The sequence below is a fragment of the Haliotis cracherodii genome, unplaced genomic scaffold (genome assembly GCF_022045235.1).
Source record: "Haliotis cracherodii isolate W230 unplaced genomic scaffold, xgHalCrac1.p SCAF_5, whole genome shotgun sequence".
Classification (NCBI taxonomy): domain Eukaryota; kingdom Metazoa; phylum Mollusca; class Gastropoda; order Lepetellida; family Haliotidae; genus Haliotis; species Haliotis cracherodii.
The window spans coordinates 70,243,353-70,269,686 of NW_027266308.1; the positions used below are offsets into that span (position 1 = coordinate 70,243,353).

At 40.3% G+C, this 26,334-nt stretch overlaps 2 protein-coding genes across 3 annotated transcripts in view; one reads left to right on the forward strand and one right to left on the reverse strand.

The window, feature by feature from the left end:
• Positions 1–1,266: 1,266 nt before the first annotated feature.
• Positions 1,267–5,132, reverse strand: LOC139442940 (uncharacterized). The gene is made up of 2 exons (XM_071223864.1): positions 4,971–5,132; positions 1,267–3,218 (listed from the first exon to the last, which is right to left on the reverse strand). The coding sequence occupies exon 2, from the start codon at positions 3,193–3,195 to the stop codon at positions 1,750–1,752; it is 1,446 nt and encodes a 481-aa protein (XP_071079965.1). The 5' UTR covers positions 3,196–3,218; positions 4,971–5,132; the 3' UTR covers positions 1,267–1,749.
• A 206-nt stretch (positions 5,133–5,338) lies between these two features.
• Positions 5,339–26,334, forward strand: part of LOC139442945 (dnaJ homolog subfamily C member 4-like) — a 42,090-nt gene continuing 21,094 nt past the window's right edge. The window contains exons 1-5 of one of the 2 annotated variants that reach the window (XM_071223869.1): positions 5,339–5,457; positions 9,060–9,202; positions 16,882–16,975; positions 21,958–22,142; positions 25,658–25,846. In XM_071223869.1, the coding sequence (XP_071079970.1) occupies positions 9,117–9,202; positions 16,882–16,975; positions 21,958–22,142; positions 25,658–25,846 (554 nt within the window). In that variant the 5' untranslated portion in view covers positions 5,339–5,457; positions 9,060–9,116. The remainder of the gene's footprint in view (positions 5,458–9,059; positions 9,203–16,881; positions 16,976–21,957; positions 22,143–25,657; positions 25,847–26,334) is intronic. The other variant, XM_071223870.1, reaches the window with a different exon arrangement.

The following is a 26,334-nucleotide window of genomic DNA, read 5'->3' on the forward strand; positions in this document are numbered from 1 at the left end:
ATCGATACATGTAAGGTGTCAAACCCACAGATAGACACATGTAAGGTGTCATTTGTCAAATCCACACATTGATAAATGTAAGGTGTCAAACCGTCACATTGATACATGTGAGGTGTCAAACCCACACATCGATACATGTGAGGTGTCAAACCCACACATCGATAAATGTAAGGTGTCAAACCCACACATCGATAAATGTAAGGTGTCAAACCCATACATCGATAAATGTAAGGTGTCAAACCCACACATCGATACATGTAAAGTGTCAAACCCACACATTGATACATGTAAGGTGTCATATGTCAAACCAACACATCGATACATGTGAGGTGTCAAACCCACACATCGATACATGGAAGGTGTCGTACGTCAAACCCACACATTGATACATGTAAGGTGTCAAACCCAGACATCGATACATGTGAGGTGTCAAACCCACACATGGATACATGTGAGGTGTCAAACCCACATATCGATACATGTGAGGTGTCAAACCCACACATCGATAAATGTAAGGTGTCAAACCCACACATCGATAAATGTAAGGTGTCAAACCCACACATCGATACATGTAAAGTGTCAAACCCACACATTGATACATGTAAGGTGTCATATGTCAAACCCACACATCGATACATGTGAGGTGTCAAACCCACACATCGATACATGGAAGGTGTCGTACGTCAAACCCACACACTGATACATGTAAGGTGTCAAACCCAGACATCGATACATGTGAGGTGTCAAACCCACACATCGATACATGTGAGGTGTCAAACCCACACATCGATACATGTAAGGTGTCGTACATCAAACCCAGACATCGATACATGTAAGGTGTCAAACCCACACATCGATACATGTGAGGTGTCAAACCCACACATCGATACATGTAAGGTGTCGTACATCAAACCCAGACATCGATACATGTAAGGTGTCAAACCCACACATCGATACATGTGAGGTGTCAAACCCACACATCGATACAGGTAGGGTGTCATGATAAGCTCCATATTGTGACACGTACCTTGTGGCCAGACAAGTGAGAGGTTGTTGCTATCAACCAACACAATTGTTTTACATATCAACAGAGGCATCATGTGACCACTGACCAGTTTAAGAACTTATGTTTTGGGGATATCTTATTTCCACATGGTTTACAACAGTTCCAGTTGAAAGATGGGTTCATATAGCACTGCCACCAAATATCTTATAACGTGGCCCTTAACAACGAGGAACTTGGGTCTCATGGTTTCCTTGCTAGAATATGTAAAAATCAAAGTATAATGAATGATAAAATATATTTGTGAAAAGGTCAACACATAGATGATATAGGTATTGAATACAGATGGCAGGAGCACCTGCATGCAGCACTGGCAAGTGAAGACATTGAGGACAGGTTTGATGGCATCGTCCTCACATCTGCTGTTACATGGGAACTCCCTGATGTCGGTATTGGAGGCCGAGGAGGATTTGACACCATCTAACACTGCAGACATACGCAGGGATTAAAACTCATATTCACTTTATAGCTGACACAGGAGGACTATGTCACAGCCAATCGGAGCAGTTGTTGTGTCCAGCCTAGGCAATCAAAAAACACCTGATGACAGCCCACACTTGTCAGTCACTTGCCAGGCAATCATTCCTCATTAGCAAGTGGGTTAAGGATAAAGACCATGAGGTCCTGCATTGAGTTACATTTCTTGCTATGGTATATAGACACTAACTGCTATCATCTCTCCTGTATTAGGAAATAATACTGGAACATTCTAAAACTGTGTTTTCTTCAATCTTCAGTTTTCTACTCGAACAAAAGTTAACATGCTCCCTGAGTGCGGATTTGTCAGGAAATGTTTCCCCACATCCATCACATTTATACAGAATCTTCTTTTCTATGTTGATCTCGCCGCTGCACTTGTGTACAGCTCTCTTGTGACTGATCAGGGGAGCCTCTCTGCTGTATACTTTCGTACATACATCACACTTGTAGATGACCTTGGCCTGATGTTTGCGCATGTGTGAAAGGAATCGGTACCTGTCCGCACCATGGTGTCCGCAAATGTCGCACTTGTACTTCTCATGGATGACCGAGTGTCGGCGCAGCAAGTACTCGTGTGCGAACTCCTTCCTGCAGACCTGACACACATGGTGCTGCTTCTTCCTGGCATGCACCTTGAGGTGAAAGGTCAGACTCTGCTGATGGTGGAAAGCTTTGTGACAGATGTTGCACTTTAATGGCTTCTCTGAAGAATGGATCTTAACATGATACTTGATGTATGTCCGCTGGATCTGGTTCTTGCATTCAAAACACTCCACAAAATCTCCGTCTAAGGTTTCCATACTTTTATGAAACAACATGTGAGCCCCAAGGCCCCCAGGACTTCGACAAACCTCACCACAAATTTCGCAGCTTTTTTCAAAATTTGTTTCTTTGGACTGAGCTGTCCCCTTGTCAAGGTCATTTGCGGACCTTCGCTGGTTTGATATGATGGATGTTCCAGCCATGTTGCACTGGCTGCCCCCTGGGGGACTGACACCAACATCTTCCCGCGCACATCTGCTCACTGAAGGCAAGTCGTCAACTGGAGGGTTACTGACACTGCCAATGGATTCACTGGGTGAGCGGGAACACACTCTGGACTCAGCTTCATGTGTATCTAACAGCATTCTTTTCAACAGACCTCTAGCAGGGGGCACCTGTTCATCTGCCTCTCGTATCTGCTTCCTCACCTTGATGTAGTCTGACTGGTGCTGACCCTCTTGTCTCCCCCCGATGACAACCCCATGCAGCAGGAATCTCGACATGGGTGGAATGTGTTGGTCAGACATCTTTGTGTCCCGACTCCTAGAAGAGCCATCTACAGCTACACAAAGAGGCATGGTGTCCGAGTCCACATGTTCCCGCTTCACACCGTCACCATCAGTGGGGACATACTGTGATGGTTTGAGTACACAGTCTTGAACTCCATCATGTTCAGTTCTGGTACCTGTCCTGTCATCACCTGACTTCTGATGAAGGGCTGGTTTACGACTGCCCGGTGTTCCTGGCTGGCCGCTGGCGCTCTGCTCACCATGGGCCCCCCCCCACACCCCAGGGAGGGTGACACATACCTCCATGGGAACAGTCTCCGCACTCTCTTCCTGCTTAATCACTGTGCCATCAAACACTGTCATCTGTAGTTGGCCATCCATAGTGTCTAGTCATCTTTCCTCGCCTGGTGATAAGAAACAAAGATACATACATAGATACATACATAGATACATACATAGATACATACATACATACATACATACATACATACATACATACATACATACATACATACATACATACATACATACATACATACATACATAGACAGACACACATACATACATACCACGCCCGCACACGAGCTCGCACGCACGCACGCATTTATCATAGCGCACAATAAACAATGGGCATATATCATAGCGCACAATAAACAATGGGCATATTTCATAGCGCACAATAAACAATGGGCATATATCATAGCACACAATAAACAATGGGCATATATCATAGCGCACAATAAACAATGGGCATATATCAGAGCGCACAATAAACAGCAAAGACAAGCTATTTTATGGATGGCAACTACTTTGTTCTATTATGATGTTCTGTTTTGGTAGAGATCCTTAAAAACCATTGTCACTAACAGAAAGAGTGTTTTCCTTGACATAAGCATAAGGATCTCTACCGACACAGCACACAATCAACAATGAAACTGAGCGCCGGATTTAGTGAAAATGTCCAGTACACTGCTCATTTCCATTCAAGGGAGTGTGCTAACTCGTGTAACAACACTTGGAACTTGTACAATCTTTGTCTGTGACCCACTGCATCTCATTTAAATATGTAAATACAGTAAACTACATTTATAACGAACACGCTAATAACGAACTGACGGATATTACGAACTTATTTTTTTGTCAAAGCCACTGCTGTTTATATGCTATAGAACTTCGGTGATAACAAACTAAAATTCGTGGCCCCTTTGCGTTCATTATAACCATAGTTTACTGTACTTGGAATTTCCTGCTTTTTATTTCATGGAAGTTAGATCACATATCAAGAAGATTGGGAAATTCTTTGATGCATGATAGATGTTGTTTTCACAAGTCTTTTCCTTTGTAAGCGTGTATATATTACAGTCAATTTGTAAAATGTGATTCTCTCAGGCAATTTATAAAATGTGTAAATATATCAGTCATTTTGACTGAAAAATCTTTCCAATTCTTTAACAGACTAACTAAAATTGATTAAGACGATCAAAAGGGCCTAAAAACATCACAATAGGTTATTATGTAGGATTAGAAGCCAAATAATATAGAAATGTACTTTTCATCGTAACATTTTCAGTCTCTAGGTAATGATATTAAACATAAAAATGTTTGGAATTCATTGTCATAATAATACAGATGGACATATTTTTCAGTAAGTTTTGTAAAATAACTGAATATTCAGGTGCTTCATAAATTTCCTAAGTGAAAAGTTTGCACATTTTGACTGCAAAAATATAAACACGATAAAATAAGCAATGCTCAGGAGAAATATTTACTTTGTATTGCAAGTCAAAATAGTGTAAACAAAATCGCACAATTACCAAGCAAGTGACTTATCAAAACGTCATCACCATTACCGATGCTACCCACAAAGATACCTACATTTCATTATTATTTCCCAAACTGTATAAATTTCATTTTGTTGACCAATGTGACCATACACCTTATACTATCAATAAAAGTGACAAATGTGCTTACGAACTAGTCTAGGTTTCTGCTATATCATCCGGGTACTCATGGGAAAAATCAATAACAAAGGCAACAACCTGTCCCGGGGAATTGCTTTAGATCAGTACCCCTTTAATATAAACACTATATAATATGCAATTTTTTTGTTTCCACATTTCGATACGCATTGAAGGAATTCCACGTATTTGATTTACCAAAATCATCTTCGTGATGTTCAGTTGTGCACATTGTAACTTTACATAAACGTTCTCTTCTAATCCAATCACCGCTCCTCCCGTCTGGGCAGATCTCATTTCAGTCTCTCCAGATGAAATCCTGTTAATCCTTCAAGCAGGTATACTGACTCGACCCTTCAAGCACCTGCCAATGTCGTAAAACATTACACTTCATTAATGTAAGGATGTCTTTCTGAGTAAATAATTATCACATGAATGCCGCAGTAACTTGTGTGAAATAACACTGATAAAACATGAAGCTTCAATTTATTATTTGGGTAGTTTTTATTGTCGTAAAGCAGTGGAAACGCATCCGTTTACGTTTTGATATGACCTTTGGGGGTCATGTTATGATTGTATAAGCAAATTCTGTCACTCAAACCGCTGAGTGATCCTGAGTGCCGTTGTTCCTGACATAACAGACCTCTCAACATGACATGAGACACGGATGGACACTGAGTAGTCGGTTAGTCGCGTGACTGTATCTGGATGGTTTAATTTGGAGAAAAAGTTTCTCGAACGTAGGTTTAGTTTAGGCTCATATTCTGGAAGTGTTTTGCGACAAGCGACAACAGCTGGCCAAGAGCCGGTGAAATGTTGGCGAAGCTGTGGGACAGTCAGATTGTGCAGTCCGTAGTCTTCAGTCGGACATGATCACGTTTAGAGTGACGAGGTGGACTGACCTTCACTGAAAATCTCGCGACACTGAGTGACCCACAATATACCCAGTAGTAGATCAGTGCTGTATTATAGAGCCTTATCGACGATAGCTAACATTTCAGGCCCCAGTTTGAAGTGATCCAACATTCCCTGTGTATATCTGCCTATTATTTCTAACATCAGGACCACCTACATGGTCTAGTGGTTAGCGCAGCAGAGAGTGGCAGGTCGGAGGTTCAATACCCAGCGGTGTGATACCCAAACACTTACTAAAGTCTATTGGTACTTGTTGTTACCCTGCCTGACACCCTGCATTAAGGGGAAAGAACAAGGCCTGATAGGAGTTGGTATTCTAGGTCCGAGTGGGGTGTCCATGTTAAACTGAGGTATGGTATCTCGATTAGAGGGCTAGCATGCACTATAAAACTGGCATTATGTTCAGACTACCTTAGAAAGAAAGATTCACAAACAATGTTTTGGGGGATATAACGGACAGAGTAAGGATGATGCAGGCGGGGGCGATAAGCGAGGTCCTACCACAGACTAGAAATTGCATACAGACCCTATCTCGGGTGAAGTTGTCCCTCTGCCGTGTTTGGCAGAAAGGACCCTTAGCAAAGATACTGTCACACTCCGGAACGGAAACAATGGGCAGAAGAATTTGGGAATTTGGGGTGGGGGTGGGGGTGGGGGGGAAGAGGAGGTAAAATTGTTAACAGCCGGACGTGTTATGTTGTTAGAATGACTCAACGGTTGGGGAGTAAAAGTAGTGACGTCATAAGACCAAGGGTAGTGACATCATGGGAGAAATGATGTATGGTTGCTATGGGGGAGTATTTATAGCTTTGTATTTATAGCATTGTTTGGTGGGGTATTGCAAGAGGCGTATGTTTGTAAACAAATGGTAAGTGGGGATAGTTACTAGAAGTTATTATGCGGAGTTGACCATAACCTGATTTATCTGAATAATGCTAAATCATATTATGTTCAGCCTACCTTAGAACTGAAGGAATACCTTTCTGAAGAAGAAAATGGGATGTTAGGTCATGCACACCATGTAACCTTTGCCACATTGCTAATGCCGATGTAGACAACGAGGAGATTTTCCTGTTAAGGAGAGATGAGCAATAAAATGCATAAGGTGATCGACCGGGGTGAGTCAAATGTGTGGCAGGCTGAAAGAGACGAGGAAAACATAGCATGACTTTATTGCAGACTCATACATGTTCCATGTGTTTAGTGCTAGAGAAGGGGCGGTAGGGTAGCCTATTGGTTAAAGCAGTTGCTCGTCAAGCTGAAGACCCGGGTTTGATTCCCGACATGGGTACAATGTGTGAAGCCCATTTCTGGTGTCCCCCGCCGTCATATTGCTGGAATATTGCTCAAAGCGGCGTAAAACCATACTTACTCACTCACTAGTGCTAGAGAAGACTGCACTAGACGTTGCACCTCTGTCGTCAGATCTGCCATATGTCCTGTTGTATGTGTGTTGGTATCTCGTCTGCCTGCAGCACTACTTCCTTGAACTTGGACCACTGAAATCCTGAAAGTGAATCAGCTGTGACGTTTGCATGCGTAGGAACATAAGATGCTTTGAACAAGATATTATGTTGTAAACAGAGAAGTGTGAGGCGCCTAAGCAACGATATAACTCAGGGTGGTTTTGCTGTTTGTTTATTGATAATGGCTACTACTACTTGGTTGTCACAAACAAACAACACTCACTTGTTTCGTAGATGTCTGTCCCAGTCTTAATGCCAATACAGCATACAATTGGAAACAGCTCCAGCATAGTCATGTCCTTAGTCCATCAATTCTGCACCCACTCGTTAGGCTGTCTGCCAATTGCCCTTCGACCCATGAAAAAGGCTCTGACCATAAACCAATTTAGCTAAATAACCCTAAATCAAATTAGCCTGGACGGATACTAGTCGATCTGTACCCACAGAGATTTGTAGCTAACGAAAATGGTTTACACGTACCTAAAACTCTCGCAGATTCGAACCTGTTTTGGAGCATTCATTCTCTTTTTGCCTGACCCGTACCCAAATTTGGAGGACCCTAACAATATTCTTTTTAAAGCCAGATGTCCTAAAATATGTTTCTTATCATTCATTCAGCACTAAATTCCCATGTTTTCAGACTTTTTAGACAGCAATTTATTCATAGGACTATTACATTTCCAAAATTCATTCATTTTACATTTCTAACATGTGGGCGGCCCATCATTTCTAGATTTGTCATCACCAGGCTCATGGTTTGTTCCCAGTTAGCTCAAAATCCCCCATTTGAGCTCAAATGCAGTCAGTTGTAATCAGAGGTGTTAATTGGCTGAACAACAGCGGAACAACAGCTGAACAACAGGGGCTTATAGTATAGACTGATCCATCTCCTGACATAGTGTGTGTGAAAAATAATAAAAAACAATTTTATTTTTATTTTTAGATTTATTTATTTTATGTACAAAATTAATAATAGTTTTCAGATACATAAAGACACATGACACTCATAGGGCATTTGGGTACAAATACTAAAAGTCAGGATCTTCATGGGAGGCAGCATCTAGATAAAACATAAGTCCAATGTCACCATCTTGAAACTATGTTCTCAAGTTATCGAGTCTGTCATTCTTTGTGGGTGTTTCTTTTTTGGCTGCTGACAGTCAGCATAAAGCAGTATTGTACCACCCTTTGTGTGAGGCATGAACTGGACTTGAACTCGAGTGTCTGCCGTAATGGTTATGACCTCCACTTCGTAACCATGGTAACTTGATCTCAATAAACCTAGCCAGGATTTTGGCTCACGTAAAGTAACAACAGATACAGATGATTATCACTCCCAATATCTGCACTAACAACAACATTGAGAAGATTGGGAATCAAAACTTTCCTAGGTGACGGATGTTCACTCAAAATTCAACTGACAAATGCTAACTGTCAGTAACAGACTATAACCTCTCAGTCCTAATCCCCTTAATCCTACCGAATTTCAATTTTGAGCTAACTGGGAAGATCCTGTGCTTGTGGGTTTTCAACAAAGTGGTAAACGTCTGAGACCTGCATCGCTTCAGGCTTTCCTCCCACATCAAGCTGACACGCCGTGATATAACTGGAATACTGTTCTAAGTGGCATTATACCCTACTCACTCACTCTCACATTAGGACACAACCTCTACTGTCACCTTTCCACATACATCAGTGTTCTCGATGTGTACTGTTGGGAAACATGGCAGTAGTCTTACTCAGCTTACTATTAAATACATTCTTCAGAAGAGTAAACTAACTACACAGTATTGTCTCTGTTGCTTTACAGCCCTTGCAAGTCAGTTCCTGATATTGCCAGCTTCCTGTTCCATGGGTGCTTGTCCCAAATCTCGTTTCCCCACTGATCATGCTCTGCCTCATCCAGGTAGTGTGACATTCTGTGATGCTGTGACGGATGACAGTGTGCAGCTAAGAGAGGAGGATGTTCGCTGTCTGTGGACGTCTGAAACACACCAGGACTGGTTGTCACAGTCCGCCTAGCTGGCAACTTGTCACCCAGTGCATCAGGTGAGTGACTGGGGGATTATTCTGTCTGAAATATGTTTGAGAATATCCTGAAATCTTCAGTGAATGAACCTACATAATAACTGCTGTTCATGGTGGGATGTTTTCTATGTAGGTTATTGATGTCTGATGGAACACAACACTCTCAGGTATACATCCAGCAGCCCTTGTTCAGCCCGCTGGATGCCCACTTATGTTTTCTGACGCACATTTTCATAAGATCTGAAATGTGAAGGTTGTGTGAGAATTTTCACTGGATCTACTTTTGGCTATAAAAATTACGCAGTGATGTAGAATATTGAGTTTGGCTGCAAATATTAAACCGGTTTGAAACATCAGACACTCTATATGTTGTCTGAGCTTTTGTTCTGCGTTCAAAAACAGCAAATGTCTCTGCTTTTTATCATACACCGATAAAATAACTGTGCGGCGATTGTTTTTATTTAGCAGCTTTATGGAAACTGTGAGTGAACAAAATACTGCCTAATATCTGAATGACATAAATAAGATTCAAATGGATTTATGTTCTTATGTATAGTGTTATACATTCAATACAAAACATATAGTCTGATAGCCTGCCGTTAATGACGAAAGAGAGGTTACACACATACACAGAAAAGGGGGCATAACTCCGCTATGCTTAGCACTAGTTTATTGTAACTCAGGTCATTTGGTGAGAATTAGCTGTGGGTAAGGACAAAATGTTTCCGTGGTGTTTAGTTCACAAGGTACCAACTATTCCAACACAAATATCGATATTGAAACTGTATATGTTTAAAAAGACCCATAAGAAATAATGAAATCATACTTCATAAAAAAGGCAGTAATAGCGAAATGGATGGCCCTATCTAACATATAAATTATTCCTTAGATTTCAACATTCACCAGATTCTGTAAGTGTAATTTGACAAATGTTGTACCATTATTAATGGAGCACTAGCCTTATCATCCAATGTAATGAATTACTGAAAAACTGCCCCCCATTTTATTTTATGGCATTGCTGATTTTATGTTTGTGATGACTTTGGAGAAAGACGACCCTGGTATTTTGATTAATATATATCTCACCTAATTGTTTTCATGATATGGAAAAACTGTATTTGATGCTTTTTGGACCCAACATAAAATAGATAAACAATTTTATCATATAATGGGTAGGTTTCTCGGCCTGATAAAGCCAACGGATAAAAATGATATCTGTTTGGGTCATGTGCGAATAGAGATGCAAATATCAAAGGTCAAGTAGGGACTACTTTCACTGTTTATAAACAACATGGCGTCGTCCTCGTCATTCGGCGATCGAGTCAGAATTAACCATCGGGAATCTGGATAAACTACAGGGATAATTGCTATCATTATCAAAAGAACAGTCTAATATACTGAAAATCAGTGTCTAACTGTGACGTAGCTATGGCATTTTATAAGTTTTGGCAACTTTGGTGATATAAATTTCGAAACAGTTTTGCGAGGGCATAAGGCCTCTCCAAGTGGGATCAGTAGCCATATCTGTGCTTGTAGACCTCTGAGGCTTGAAATCTTCTCCACAAATTAATATAGTTGGATTTGGCCGAAATATGTTTGAATTGTTACCTTGTTTCGTTTTCTCGCTGTGTGTACATCTGACTACACTTCTTATCGTTATGACAAGACAGACCGACTGTCAACAACGTCTGACCGTGGCCATGACGTTTCATAGACTAGGGTTAGAGTAGCTTCCCCTTGACAAAGGGCAGTTACTCTAGCGGACAGACCGATGGATTGCCGCGAAAGGCAATTACAAAAAACTGTTGTTTTGCATATATGTTGCTTCGCCACTGTATAAGAAACAGATTTCAGTTGGAACTATATTGGCTACTGTCACTGTCCGACTGACACATCACTTAACCTGTGACATAATAAATATTAATACGGGCAATTCCAGGAAAACTCGTAATGTTTCAGTAATGTTTGTGAGAGAGGGAAAGCGATTTTGAAGCACAGAATTAAAGAATGACATTATATGATAAAGAGGTTATCACGCTTGTGTGTTTGGGGATGGTAAATATCCTGTATTAGGAATAAACACTATGTATTAAGCTCGCCAAGGCTCGCTAAATACAATGTTTATTCCTAATGCAGGATATTTACCATCCCTAAACACACTCGCGTGATAATCTCTATTGATAGTTTATGGTGTATCTCAAGTGGACAAGACACGCACCTGTTTGGCATCAATTTTATGTAATCAAATACCCAAAGAGTATTTCAAAACAAACAAAAATATTTTCAATGTATGACATGTGTTTGTTCTTTATTATGTGATTATTTCTCTTCAAATCATGTCAGAATTATATAAGAAAAGATGCTCAGAAAGCTCTTTTGGTATAAGGTTCAACCACAATTTACAATTCTTGGAGAAATAAAGTAAACAGTTTAATATCCTGTGATCACAACATTTAAAAAAGGGTGAACTCGTTGATGATATAATACAAAATGAGAGAATAATCTGTAGATCCTTGGTGACTCACATGCACCTGGCTCCGTTCTGTCCATCAAAAGATATAAAAAACAATTTTAAGACCAAGACAATTCTTCTAAACATGTTTGCATATATATGTAACAAAAAATATTACCCATTTTGTTCAAGTAATATAATCAGTTTTAGTTTTAAAATAAAATGAAACATGTGGTTTGTTAGCCTGTTTATATGAAATACAAAAATTGACTAATGCACTCCAAATAAGTACATGTTGAAGTAACATTTACATGTCATCTTTTAACACCTGTCTAAAGGAAAACATATCATATATGACGCTATGAGCATGTCAATTTCTTATGTAAACAATGTTAAAACAAACAGCAGATTATCAAAGGTTCATATTTTTTGTGGCCTTAATATACGTATGATGTCATATTAAACATTGATGAATGTCAACCTGGAAAAGGGCCCCCTACGTGAATGTATTCCTTGATGAGTAAAGTGCTGGAACACAGTATTGGACGACTGTTGGACTACCTTGATGAGTAAAGTACTGGAACACAGTATTGGACGACTGTTGGACTACCTTGATGAGTAAAGTACTGGAACACAGTATTGGACGACTGTTGGACTACCTTGATGAGTAAAGTACTGGAACACAGTATTGGACTACTGTTGGACTACCTTGATGAGTAAAGTACTGGAACACAGTATTGGACTACTGTTGGACTACCTTGATGAGTAAAGTACTGGAACACAGTATTGGACTACTGTTGGACTACCTTGATGAGTAAAGTACTGGAACACAGTATTGGACTACTGTTGGACTACCTTGATGAGTAAGGTACTGGAACACAGTATTGGACGACTGTTGGACTACCTTGATGAGTAAAGTACTGGAACACAGTATTGGACGACTGTTGGACTACCTTAATGAGTAAAGTACTGGAACACAGTATTGGACGACTGTTGGACTACCTTGATGAGTAAAGTACTGGAACACAGTATTGGACGACTGTTGGACTACCTTGATGAGTAAAGTACTGGAACACAGTATTGGACTACTGTTGGACTACCTTGATGAGTAAAGTACTGGAACACAGTATTGGACCATTCTTGGACTACCTTGATGATTAAAGTACTGTAACACAGTATTGGACTACTGTTGGACTACCTTGATGAGTAAAGTACTGGAACACAGTATTGGACTACTGTTGGACTACCTTGATGAGTAAAGTACTGGAACACAGTATTGGACCATTCTTGGACTACCTTGATGATTAAAGTACTGTAACACAGTATTGGACGACTGTTGGACTACCTTGATGAGTAAAGTACTGGAACACAGTATTGGACTACTGTTGGACTACCTTGATGAGTAAAGTACTGGAACACAGTATTGGACTACTGTTGGACTACCTTGATGAGTAAAGTACTGGAACACAGTATTGGACTACCTTGATGAGTAAAGTACTGGAACAAAGTATTGGACTACTGTTGGACTACCTTGATGATTAAAGTACTGGAACACAGTATTGGACCATTCTTGGACTACCTTGATGAGTAAAGTACTGGAACACAGTATTGGACTACTGTTGGACTACCTTGATGATTAAAGTACTGGAACACAGCATTGGACTACTGTTGGACTACCTTGATGAGTAAAGTACTGGAACACAGTATTGGACCATTCTTGGACTACCTTGATGAGTAAAGTACTGGAACACAGTATTGGACGACTGTTGGACTACCTTGATGATTAAAGTACTGGAACACAGTATTGGACTACTGTTGGACTACCTTGATGAGTAAAGTACTGGAACACAGTATTGGACTACTGTTGGACTACCTTGATGAGTAAAGTACTGGAACACAGTATTGGACTACTGTTGGACTACCTTGATGAGTAAAGTACTGGAACACAGTATTGGACGACTGTTGGACTACCTTGATGAGTAAAGTACTGGAACACAGTATTGGACTACTGTTGGACTACCTTGATGAGTAAAGTACTGTAACACAGTATTGGACGACTGTTGGACTACCTTGATGATTAAAATGTGTTGGAACACAGTATTGGACTACTGTTGGACTACCTTGATGAGTAAAGTACTTGAACACAGTATTGGACTACTGTTGGACTACCTTGATGATTAAAGTACTGGAACACAGTATTGGACGACTGTTGGACTACCTTGATGAGTAAAGTACTGGAACAAAGTATTGGACTACTGTTGGACTACCTTGATGAGTAAAGTACTGGAACACAGTATTGGACTACTGTTGGACTACCTTGATGAGTAAAGTACTGGAACACAGTATTGGACTACTGTTGGACTACCTTGATGATTAAAGTACTGGAACACAGTATTGGACCATTCTTGGACTACCTTGATGAGTAAGGTACTGGAACACAGTATTGGACGACTGTTGGACTACCCTGATGAGTAAAGTACTGGAACACAGTATTGGACTACTGTTGGACTACCTTGATGAGTAAAGTACTGGAACACAGTATTGGACGACTGTTGGACTACCTTGATGAGTAAAGTACTGGAACACAGTATTGGACTACTGTTGGACTACCTTGATGAGTAAAGTACTGTAACACAGTATTGGACGACTGTTGGACTACCTTGATGAGTAAGGTACTGTAACACAGTATTGGACTACTGTTGGACTACCTTGATGAGTAAAGTACTGGAACACAGTATTGGACGACTGTTGGACTACCTTGATGAGTAAAGTACTGTAACACAGTATTGGACTACTGTTGGACTACCTTGATGAGTAAAGTACTGGAACACAGTATTGGACTACTGTTGGACTACCTTGATGAGTAAAGTACTGGAACACAGTATTGGACTACTGTTGGACTACCTTGATGATTAAAGTACTGGAACACAGTATTGGACTACTGTTGGACTACCTTGATGAGTAAAGTACTGGAACACAGTATTGGACTACTGTTGGACTACCTTGATGAGTAAGGTACTGTAACACAGTATTGGACTACTGTTGGACTACCTTGATGAGTAAAGTACTGGAACACAGTATTGGACTACTGTTGGACTACCTTGATGAGTAAAGTACTGGAACACAGTATTGGACTACTGTTGGACTACCTTGATGAGTGAAGTACTGGAACACAGTATTGGACTACTGTTGGACTACCTTGATGAGTAAAGTACTGGAACACAGTATTGGACGACTGTTGGACTACCTTGATGAGTAAAGTACTGTAACACAGTATTGGACTACTGTTGGACTACCCTGATGAGTAAAGTACTGTAACACAGTATTGGACAACTGTTGGACTACCTTGATGAGTGAAGTACTGGAACACAGTATTGGACGACTGTTGGACTACCTTGATGATTAAAGTACTGGAACACAGTATTGGACGACTGTTGGACTACCAGTGTGTGCATAATACACACATACAGTGAGCTTGATTCTGTTTCACAATGTGACAACGTTAACGGAGCACACAACACCGGAAGAAGCATGTCAACACATCTGTACAGAAGTACACAAGTCAGTTCTGTCATTACACTATCTGGCTACAAAAGTGTTCATTGTGTATCTGGTCTTGCGTTGTAATCCATTATATAACTTTTCTCCAAGATTTCATTCAATTCTGTTTACATTAATTTCGGCGAAATCTTGTATGTACTGATTGGCAACATGAAGTCAACTCACCATGAATCCACCTTCCCTCATCACTGTCCAAACACCAGGCAATGAGCGTCTACTGAATCTCAACAAAAAGCATGTAACACAGCTACATAAAATACACTGCCATATATTAACAAGGGTGCTGTCATGTGTGTCTCACAACTGTGCTTCAGACAATGATTGATAACTTGTGTCGTTTAGAATGTGGATAAACATTAGGGTGCTGTCATGTGTGTCTCACAACTGTGCTTCAGACAATGATTGATAACTTGTGTCGTTTAGAAGGTGGATAAACATTAGGGTGCTGTCATGTGTGTCTCACAACTGTGCTTCAGACAATGATTGATAACTTGTGTCGTTTAGAATGTGGATAAACATTAGGGTGCTGTCATGTGTGTCTCACAACTGTGCTTCAGACAATGATTGATAACTTGTGTCGTTTAGAATGTGGATAAACATTAGGGTGCTGTCATGTGTGTCTCACAACTGTGCTTCAGACAATGATTGATAACTTGTGTCGTTTAGAATGTGGATAAACACTAGGGTGCTGTCATGTGTGTCTCACAACTGTGCTTCAGACAATGATTGATAACTTGTGTCGTTTAGAATGTGGATAAACATTAGGGTGCTGTCATGTGTGTCTCACAACTGTGCTTCAGACAATGATTGATAACTTGTGTCGTTTAGAATGTGGATAAACATTAGGGTGCTGTCATGTGTGTCTCACAACTGTGCTTCAGACAATGATTGATAACTTGTGTCGTTTAGAAGGTGGATAAACATTAGGGTGCTGTCATGTGTGTCTCACAACTGTGCTTCAGACAATGATTGATAACTTGTGTCGTTTAGAATGTGGATAAACATTATGTTCTAAGAATCACTGATTTTGTTGAGTGTTCCCTGCCCAGGGTGCCGTTGTACAAAACAACCTTAGAGCTACGACTGACGTAAGTCCATGTTAAGGTATGAGAGTTACGATCACCTCATTGCTAAGATTGCTTTGTACAACGGTACCCAAATATTGTATCACGTGAGACTTTAGGGCATCAAACAGTGAAAAATACCCTAAAAATCTGAAAAAATGTAATGTTTATCTCCTAAGTGAAGTAACACGGAAACTTTCCAAATGTATCCATCATCTGCACTTTCTGGGGACAAAATGTCTGCAATGACATATCACTTTCTGTCGGCCTCTGAAAAGGATGAATTCTTCCTCTACAATTATTCTTCACTGAGACAAAGAATGTGCATTGGCAGGAACTGTTTTTTTAAAACTGTTCACAGATATGGGGAAATGCATCTTTTGCTCATAAAAAGTTGAGGATCGTCAGTAGGGGGGAAATATGTTGATGAATCCACACTACATGTTATCATCAGAGCTGGCCATGTCCGCTGCCTAGCACTGTAAGCTGAGCTCTCCATAATAAAACCGTTTTGCAGTGATAAACTTGGTCATCCTTGCTTCATGACAGTTTGTTTACGTCACTCTGGAACTATGTGATGCAACAACAGTGAAGATGGTTACGGAAGCTGTGTTGTGTTGCAGGCTGATGTCCCGGACCCACTATGAAGTCCTGGGTGTGGACAAATCAGCCTCCTCAGAAGATGTTCGGAAAGCCTTCCTTCAACTCTCTAAACAGGTGCAGACATTTTCAAAGTACCAACAGTTGTGTATATTCCTTAAGAAACATGTGTATTTGTTTGTTTGTTTGTTGTTTAACGCCGCACTCAGCAGTATTCAAGCTATATGAAGGTAGTCTGTAATTAATTGAGTCTGGACCAGACAATCCAGTGATTGACATCATGAGCATGGATCCACGAAAGGGAGATATGATGACATGCATCAACCAATTCAGCGAGCCTGAGCCCCCGATCGCCTTTTACGGCAAGTATGAGTTGCTGAAACCTATTCTACCTCAGATCTTAGTGTGTATATTCTGTATAGACCATGTGTGTATATTCTGTATGAATCATGTGTGTATATTCTGTATGAATCATGTGTGTATATTCTGTATGAACCATGTGTGTATATTCTGTATTGACCATGTGGGTATATTCTGTATGGACCATGTGTGTATATTCTGTATGAACCATGTGTGTATATTCTGTATGAACCATGTGTGTATTATCTGTATGAAGCATGTGTGTATATTCTGTATGGACCATGTGTGTATATTCTATATGAACCATGTGTGTATATTCTGTATGAACCATGTGTGTATATTCTGTATGAACCATGTGTGTATTATCTGTATGAAGCATGTGTGTATATTCTGTATGGACCATGTGTGTATATTCTATATGAACCATGTGTGTATATTCTATATGGACCATGTGTGTATATTCTGTATGAACCATGTGTGTATATTCTGTATGAACCATGTGTGTATATTATGTATTGACCATGTGTGTATATTCTGTATGGACCATGTGTGTATATTCTATATGAACCATGTGTGTATATTCTGTATGAACCATGTGTGTATATTCTGTATGAACCATGTGTGTATATTCTGTATGAACCATGTGTGTATATTATGTATGGACCATGTGTGTATATTCTGTATGAACCATGTGTGTATATTCTGTATGAACCATGTGTGTATATTCTGTATGAACCATGTGTGTATATTCTGTACAGATCATGTGTGTATAATATGTATGAACCATGTGTGTATATTCTGTATGAACCATGTGTGTATATTCTGTATGAACCATGTGTGTATATTCTGTATGAACCATGTGTGTATATTCTGTATTGACCATGTGTGTATATTCTGTATGAACCATGTGTGTATATTCTGTATTGACCATGTGTGTATATTCTGTATGGACCATGTGTGTATATTCTGTATGAACCATGTGTGTATATTCTGTATGAACCATGTGTGTATATTCTGTACAGATCATGTGTGTATAATATGTATAAACCATGTGTGTATATTCTGTATGAACCATGTGTGTATATTCTGTATGAACCATGTGTGTATATTCTGTATGATTCTTGTTTCTTGCTATAAGGGTGTCAAGTTGTGTGAATGTTGTTGCTATGAGGGGATCAAGTTGTGTGAATGTTGTTGCTATAAGGGTGTCAATTTGTGTGAATGTTGTTGCTATGAGGGGATCAAGTTGTGTGAATGTTGTTGCTACAAGGGGATCAAGTTGTATGAATGTTGTTGCTATGAGGGGATCAAGTTGTGTGAATGTTGTTGCTATAAGGGGATCAAGTTGTATGAATGTTGTTGTAATGAGGGGTCAAGTTGTGTGAATGTTGTTGCTACAAGGGTGTCAAGTTGTGTGAATGTTGTTGCTATGAGGGGATCAAGTTGTGTGAATGTTGTTGCTACAAGGGTGTCAAGTTGTGTGAATGTTTTTGCTATGAGGGGATCAAGTTGTGTGAATGTTGTTGCTACAAGGGTGTCAAGTTGTGTGAATGTTTTTGCTATGAGGGGATCAAGTTGTGTGAATGTTGTTGCTACAAGGGTGTCAAGTTGTGTGAATGTTTTTGCTATGAGGGGATCAAGTTGTGTGAATGTTGTTGCTACAAGGGTGTCAAGTTGTGTGAATGTTTTTGCTATGAGGGGATCAAGTTGTGTGAATGTTGTTGCTACAAGGGTGTCAAGTTGTGTGAATGTTGTTGCTATGAGGGGATCAAGTTGTGTGAATGTTGTTGCTACAAGGGTGTCAAGTTGTGTGAATGTTTTTGCTATGAGGGGATCAAGTTGTGTGAATGTTGTTGCTACAAGGGTGTCAAGTTGTGTGAATGTTTTTGCTATGAGGGGATCAAGTTGTGTGAATGTTGTTGCTACAAGGGGATCAAGTTGTGTGAATGTTTTTGCTATGAGGGGATCAAGTTGTGTGAATGTTGTTGCTACAAGGGGATCAAGTTGTGTGAATGTTTGTGGCTATAAGGGTGTCAAGTTGTGGGAATGTTGTTGCTACAAGGGTGTCAAGTTGTGTGAATGTTTTTGCTATGAGGGGATCAAGTTGTGTGAATGTTGTTGCTATAAGGGTGTCAAGTTGTGTGAATGTTGTTGCTATAAGGGGATCAAGTTGTGTGAATGTTGTTGCTATGAGGGGATCAAGTTGTGGGAATGTTGTTGCTATGAGGGGATCAAGTTCGTGAATGTTGTTGCTATAAGGGTGTCAGTTTGTGTGAATGTTGTTGCTATAAGGGGATCAAGTTGTGTGAAAGTTGTTGCTATGAGGGGATCAAGTTGTGTGAATGTTTGTGGCTATAAGGGTGTCAAGTTGTGTGAATGTTGTTGCTATAAGGGGATCAAGTTGTGTGAATGTTGTTGCTATGAGGGGATCAAGTTGTGTGAATCTTTGTGGTTATAAGGGTGTCAAGTTGTGTGAATATTGTTGCTATAAGGGTGTCAAGTGGTGTGAATGTTTGTGGCTATAAGGGTGTCAAGTTGTGTGAATGTTGTTGCTATAAGGGGATTGAGTTGTGTGAATGTTTGTTGATGTAAGGGAGAGTTTGATGTGTATATAATCAGGGTTTGATGTATATGTAATCAGAGTTAGATGTTAATGTAAGCAAAGTTTGATGTGTATGTAAGCAAAGTTTGATGTATATGTAAGCAAAGTTTGATGTGTATGTAAGCAAAGTTTGACGTGTATGTAAGGTGAGTTTGATGTGAATGTGTGTAGAGTTTGATGTGTATGTAAGCAAAGTTTGATGTGTATGTAAGGAGAGTTTGATGTGAAAGTGAGTAGAGTTTGATGTTTATGTGATCAGAGTTTGATGTGTATGTAAGCAAAGTTTGATGTGTATGTAAGCAAAGTTTGATGTATATGTAAGCAAAGTTTGATGTGTATGTAAGGTGAGTTTGATGTGAATGTGTGTAGAGTTTGATGTGTATGTAAGCAAAGTTTGATGTGTATGTAAGGAAAGTTTGATGTGAATGTGAGTAGAGTTTGATGTTTATGTGATCAGAGTTTGATGTGTATGTAAGCAAAGTTTGATGTGTATGTAAGCAAAGTTTGATGTGTATGTAAGCAAAGTTTGATGTGTATGTAAGCAAAGTTTGATGTTTATGTAAGCAGATTTTGATGTGTATGTGAGTAGAGTTTGATGTGTATGTAAGCAGTGTTTGATATTTAAGTAAGGAGAGTTTGATGTGTATGTTACCAAAGTTTGGTGTATATGTAATCAGAGTTTGATATGTGTGTAATCAGAGTTTGATGTATATGCAATCAGAGTTTGATGTGAATGTAAGCAGAGTTTGATGTGTATGTAGGGAGAGTTTGATGTGTATGTAAGCAAAGTTTGATGTGTTTGTAATCAGAGTTTAATGTGTATGTTTGTAGAGTTTGATATGTATGTAATCAGAGTTTGATGTCTGTGTGAGTAGAGTTTGATGTGTGTGTGAGTAGAGTCTGACGTTTATGTCAGCAGGGTTTTATGTGTTTGTGAGCAGCATTTGACGTTTATGTCAGCAGGGTTTGATGTGTTTGTAATCAGAGTTTGATGTGTATGTTTGTAGAGTTTGATATGTATGTAATCAGAGTTTGATGTGTTTGTGAGTAGAGTTTGATGTGTGTGTGAGGAGAGTTTGATGTGTGTGTGAGGAGAATTTGATGTGTCTGTAGTTAGTGTTAGATGTGTATGTAAGCAAGTTTGATGTTTATGTAAGCAGAGTTTGATGTGTATGTAAGCAGAGTTTGATGTGTCCTTAGTTAGTGTTTGATGTGTATGTAGTTAGTGTTTGATGTGTCTGTAGTTAGTGTTTGATGTGTCTGTAGTTAGTGTTTGATGTGTATGTAAGCAGGGTTTGATGTGTCTGTAGTTAGTGTTTGATGTGTATGTAAGCAGAGTTTGATGTGTTCGTAGTTAGTGTTTGATGTGTTCGTAGTTAGTGTTTGATGTGTCTGTAGTTAGTGTTTGATGTGTATGTAAGCAGGGTTTGATGTGTCTGTAGTTAGTGTTTGATGTGTATGTAAGCAAAGTTTGATGTGTCCGTAGTTAGTGTTTGATGTGTATGTAAGCAGAGTTTGATGTGTCCGTAGTTAGTGTTTGATGTGTATGTAAGCAGAGTTTGATGTGTTCGTAGTTAGTGTTTGATGTGTCTGTAGTTAGTGTTTGATGTGTATGTAAGCAGGGTTTGATGTGTCTGTAGTTAGTGTTTGATGTGTATGTAAGCAGAGTTTGATGTGTCCGTAGTTAGTGTTTGATGTGTATGTAAGCAGAGTTTGATGTGTCAGTAGTTAGTGTTTGATGTGTATGTAAGCAGAGTTTGATCTGTATGTAAGCAGAGTTTGATGTGTACTTGGGGGCTGTGGGGTAGCCTGGTGGTTAAAGCGTTCACTTGCCACACTTAAAGTCTGAGGTCAATTCCCAACTCGGGTGCAATGTGTGAAGCCTATTTCTGGTGACTATTGCTGTGATATTGCTGGAATATGTGCTAAAAGTGGTGGAAAAACATACTCACTCACTAATATGTGATATCACAGTTTGATGTGTAAGCAGAATTTATGAAAATTTGTTGCAGAATGTATCAAACTGTACTGCAGAATATTAGATTTACTGGTCACGGAATTCAGTATGGTCTGTACTACTATTACCAAACAAAGCTGAATGCCAAGCGTTAGCTCCAACAAAGTGCTTATCTTTCAGCTGCATCCTGATGTTAACAGAAATGATCCAAAGACTCATGAAAAGTTTGTAAAATTAAATGCAGCATATTCTGTGCTGAGCAAGTCATCCGATCGCCACGACTACGATGTGAGCCTGGCATCACACCTCCACCACAGACACATGGGTGGATCCAGGGCTCCCCCCTATGGTCCCTCCCCAAGCGGGTGAGTTACCTGGTACATTCCTGGATCATTGGCGACATCAAGGGACATCGGTTCATTGGTAGCTCCCTCAAGACGGGGTATTGGCACCTCGTGTTCGGTGGAGTTTATGGTAGCTACAAGGAATTGTTATGAAAGATACAAGGATGGGGGTTATAGGTAGCTCGTGTTGGATGGAGTTTATGGTTGCTGCAAAGACTGTGGTTATTGGTAGCATGTGTTGGGTGGAGTTTATGGAAGGTACAAGGATGGGGGTTATAGGTAGCTAGTGTTGGATGGAGTTTATGGAAGCTACAAAGACAGGGGTTATAGGTTGCTAGTGTTGGATGGAGTTTATGGTTGCTGCAAAGACTGTGGTTATTGGTAGTATGTGTTGAGTGGAGTTTATGGAAGGTACAAGGATGGGGGTTATAGGTAGGTAGTGTTGGAAGGAGTTTATGGAAGCTACAAAGACAGGGGTTATAGGTTGCTAGTGTTGGATGGAGTTTATGGTTGCTGCAAAGACTGTGGTTATTGGTAGTATGTGTTGAGTGGAGTTTATGGAAGGTACAAGGACAGGGGTTATAGGTAGCTAGTGTTGGATGGAGTTTATGGTTGCTGCAAAGACTGTGGTTATTGGTAGCATATGTTGGGTGGAGTTTATGGAAGGTACAAGGACGGGGGTTATAGGTAGCTAGTTTTGGATGGAGTTTATGGTTGCTGCAAAGACTGTGGTTATTGGTAGCATGTGTTGGGTAGAGTTTATGGAAGGTACAAGGATGGGGGTTATAGGTAGCTAGTGTTGGATGCAGTTTATTGTCTGCTGCAAAGACTGTGGTTATTGGTAGTATGTGTTGAGTGGAGTTTATGGAAGGTACAAGGACTGGGGTTATAGGTAGCTAGTGTTGGATGGAGTTTATGGAAGCTATCAAGACTGGGGTTATAGGTAGCTAGTGTTGGATGGAGTTTATGGTTGCTGCAAAGACAGTGGTTATTGGTAGCTAGTGTTGGGTGGAGGTTATGGAAGGTACAAGGACGGGGGTTATAGGTAGTTAGTTTTGGATGTAGTTTATGGTTGCTGCAATGACTGTGCTTATTGGTAGCATGTGTTGGGTGGAGTTGATGGAAGGTACAAGGACGGGGGTTATAGGTAGGTAGTGTTGGATGGAGTTTATGTAATCTATAAAGACTGTGGTTATTGGTAGCTAGTGTCGGGTGGAGTTTATTGAAGGTACAAGGAAGGGGGTTATAGGTAGCTAGTGTTGGAAGGAGTTTATTGAAGCTACAACGTCCGGGGTTATAGGTAGCTAGTGTTGGATGGAGTTTATGGTTGCTGCAAAGACTGTGGTTATTTGTAGCATATGTTGGTCGGAGTTTATGGAAGGTACAAGGAAGGGGGTTATAGGTAGCTAGTGATGGATGGAGTTTATGGTTGCTGCAAAGTCTGTGGTTAGTGGTAGCATATGTTGGGTGGAGTTTATGGAAGGTACAAGGACGGGTGTTATAGGTAGCTAGTTTTGGATGCAGTTTATTGTTGCTGCAAAGACAGTGGTTATTTGTAGCATGTGTTGGGTGGAGTTTATTGAAGGTACAAGGACGGGGGTTATAGGTAGCTAGTGTTGGATGGAGTTTATGGTTGATGCAAAGACTGTGGTTATTGGTAGCTAGTGTTGGGTGGAGTTTATGGAAGGTACAAGGACGGGGTTATTGGTAGCTAGTGTTGGATGCAGTTTATGGAAGGTACAAGGACGGGGGTTATAGGTAGCTAGTGTTGGGTGGAGTTTATGATTGCTGCAAAGACTGTGGTTATTGGTAGCATGTGTTGGGTGGAGTTTATGGAAGGTACAAGGAAGGGGGTTATAGGTAGCTAGTGTTGGATGGAGTTTATGTTTGCTGCAAAGACTGTGGTTATTGGTAGCATGTGTTGAGTGGAGTTTATGGAAGGTACAGGGACGGGGGTTATAGGTAGCTAGTGTTGGATGGAGTTTATGGTTGATGCAAAGACTGTGGTTATTGGTAGCATGTATTGAGTGGAGTTTATGGAAGGTACAAGGACGGGGGTTATAGGTAGCTAGTGTTGGATGCAGTTTATGGTTGCTGCAAAGACTGTGGTTATTGGTAGCTAGTGTTGGGTGGAGTTTATGGAAGGTACAAGGAAGGGGGTTATAGGTAGCTAGTGTTGGATGGAGTTAATGGTTGCTGCAAAGACTGTGGTTATTGGTAGCTAGTGTTGGGTGGAGTTTATGGAAGGTACAAGGAAGGGGGTTATAGGTAGCTAGTGTTGGATGCAGTTTATGGTTGCTGCAAAGACTGTGGTTATTGGTAGTATGTGTTGGGTGGAGTTTATGGAAGGTACAAGGACGGGTGTTATAGGTAGCTAGTGTTGGATGGAGTTTATGGTTGCTGCAAAGACTGTGGTTATTGGTAGCATGTGTTGGTTGGAGTTTATGGAAGGTGTAAAGACTGGGGTTATAGGTAACTAGTGTTGGATGGAGTTTATGGTAGCCACAAAGACTGGGATTGTTGGTAGCTTGTGTTGGGTGAAGTTTTTGGTAGCTGTAAAGACTGGGATTATTGGTAGCTAGTTTTAGGTGGAGTGTAAGGTAGCTACAAAGTATAACTTATTGATAGCTAGTGTTGGGTGGAGTTTGTGGTAGCTGTAAAGACTGGGATTGTTGATAGCTAGTGTTGGGTGGAGTTTGTGGTAGCTACAAAGACTGGGGTTATTGGCATTGACAAAAAGACATTCAACCCCCATAGTAGCAAGTAGATAAGACTCAAATCCAGTCGAAAGGCCTCAAATAACCCTCTCGTCGATCTCAGAAAGGTACAGCCGGCCTTCTAGAAACTGTCCCATCTTCAAACCCCTCGAATGTTCAAGCCTTCCATGTTTACGTTAACACAGGAACTCACTGCAGCATACTGCCTTTAAAACCTGGCCACAACAGCACTAGTCATTTTATTAGCACTTCAGTCACTCAAAGACGTATATACGTCTGTGAGTCACTACAAACATATTTGCAATAGTCACTATGGCCACATAACCTTATCATGCTTATGGTTAATTTATTTTAAATTGCGAAAGCACTCAGTTCCAAATTAAAATAAAAGATATCAATCTACAGCTAGATCATAACTTGTTTATCTCGCAATTAGAATATATTATTCCTCGGACAGGTTTCTTGTAGAATTTCTTCCAATCATTGCAATAAAATCCAGCCTGGGTATTTTTTAGCTGAATCACCGGTAGATTGGTGTGTACATTTGATTGATATCTGGCTTATTTTATGAGACAATTACACATCTCGTGTAAAACAATGCCTAGTGTAATGTATCATGTTTTGTGATGATATGTAAAAATTAATATTTTCATTAACCAAGTTTGTTCTTCGGAAGCGATGCCTTATTTAGGATATAGTTTTGGACTATGAATATCAAATAACATTTTACCCCAATCTTGTACCCACATGTAGAAACATTATCTGTATTGAATATCCATGAATATTTTGGTCAATTACTCACGCTGGCTGCAATTGCAGGAACACAGATGGGGAGCCCTTCTGGGATGAGACGATCTGGCACATGCGCAACCACAGCAAGGATGCAGCGTATGAAGAGAAGTCTTACTACGGCATTCGTGGCATCAAGAAAATGTCCAACTTCTCCATCGTTGTCTGCTGCATGGGGCTGATGTTGATAGGAGCTACAGTTCACTACTTTGCGATTGTGTAAGTTTTGAAAACATCTCGAAGGGGATGTATTACCCTCTGATTTCACGTGCTTCTCGTTTACCTTGTCAGTCTGTCAGTCCAATCCATCAGTCTGTCTGTCCATCAATCTGTCATTCCATCAGTCCACCATTCCATCAATACATCAGTCTGTCAGTCTGTCAGTCCCTCAGTCTATCATTCCCTCAGTCTGTCAGTCCATCAGTCTGTCAGTTTGTCAGTCCCTCAGTCCGTCATTCCTTCAGTCCATCAGTCCGTCATTCCATCAGTCCATCATTCCATCAGTCTGTCTGTCCATCATTCCATCAGTCCATCATTCCATCAGTCCATCATTCCGTCTGTCCATCAGTCCATCATTCCATCATTCCATCATTCCGTCAGTCTGTCAGTCTGTCAGTCCATCAGTCCATCAGTCAGTCAGTCTATCAGTCCATCAGTCAATCCGTCCATCAGTCTGTCATTCCATTTGTCCATCATTCCATCAGTCC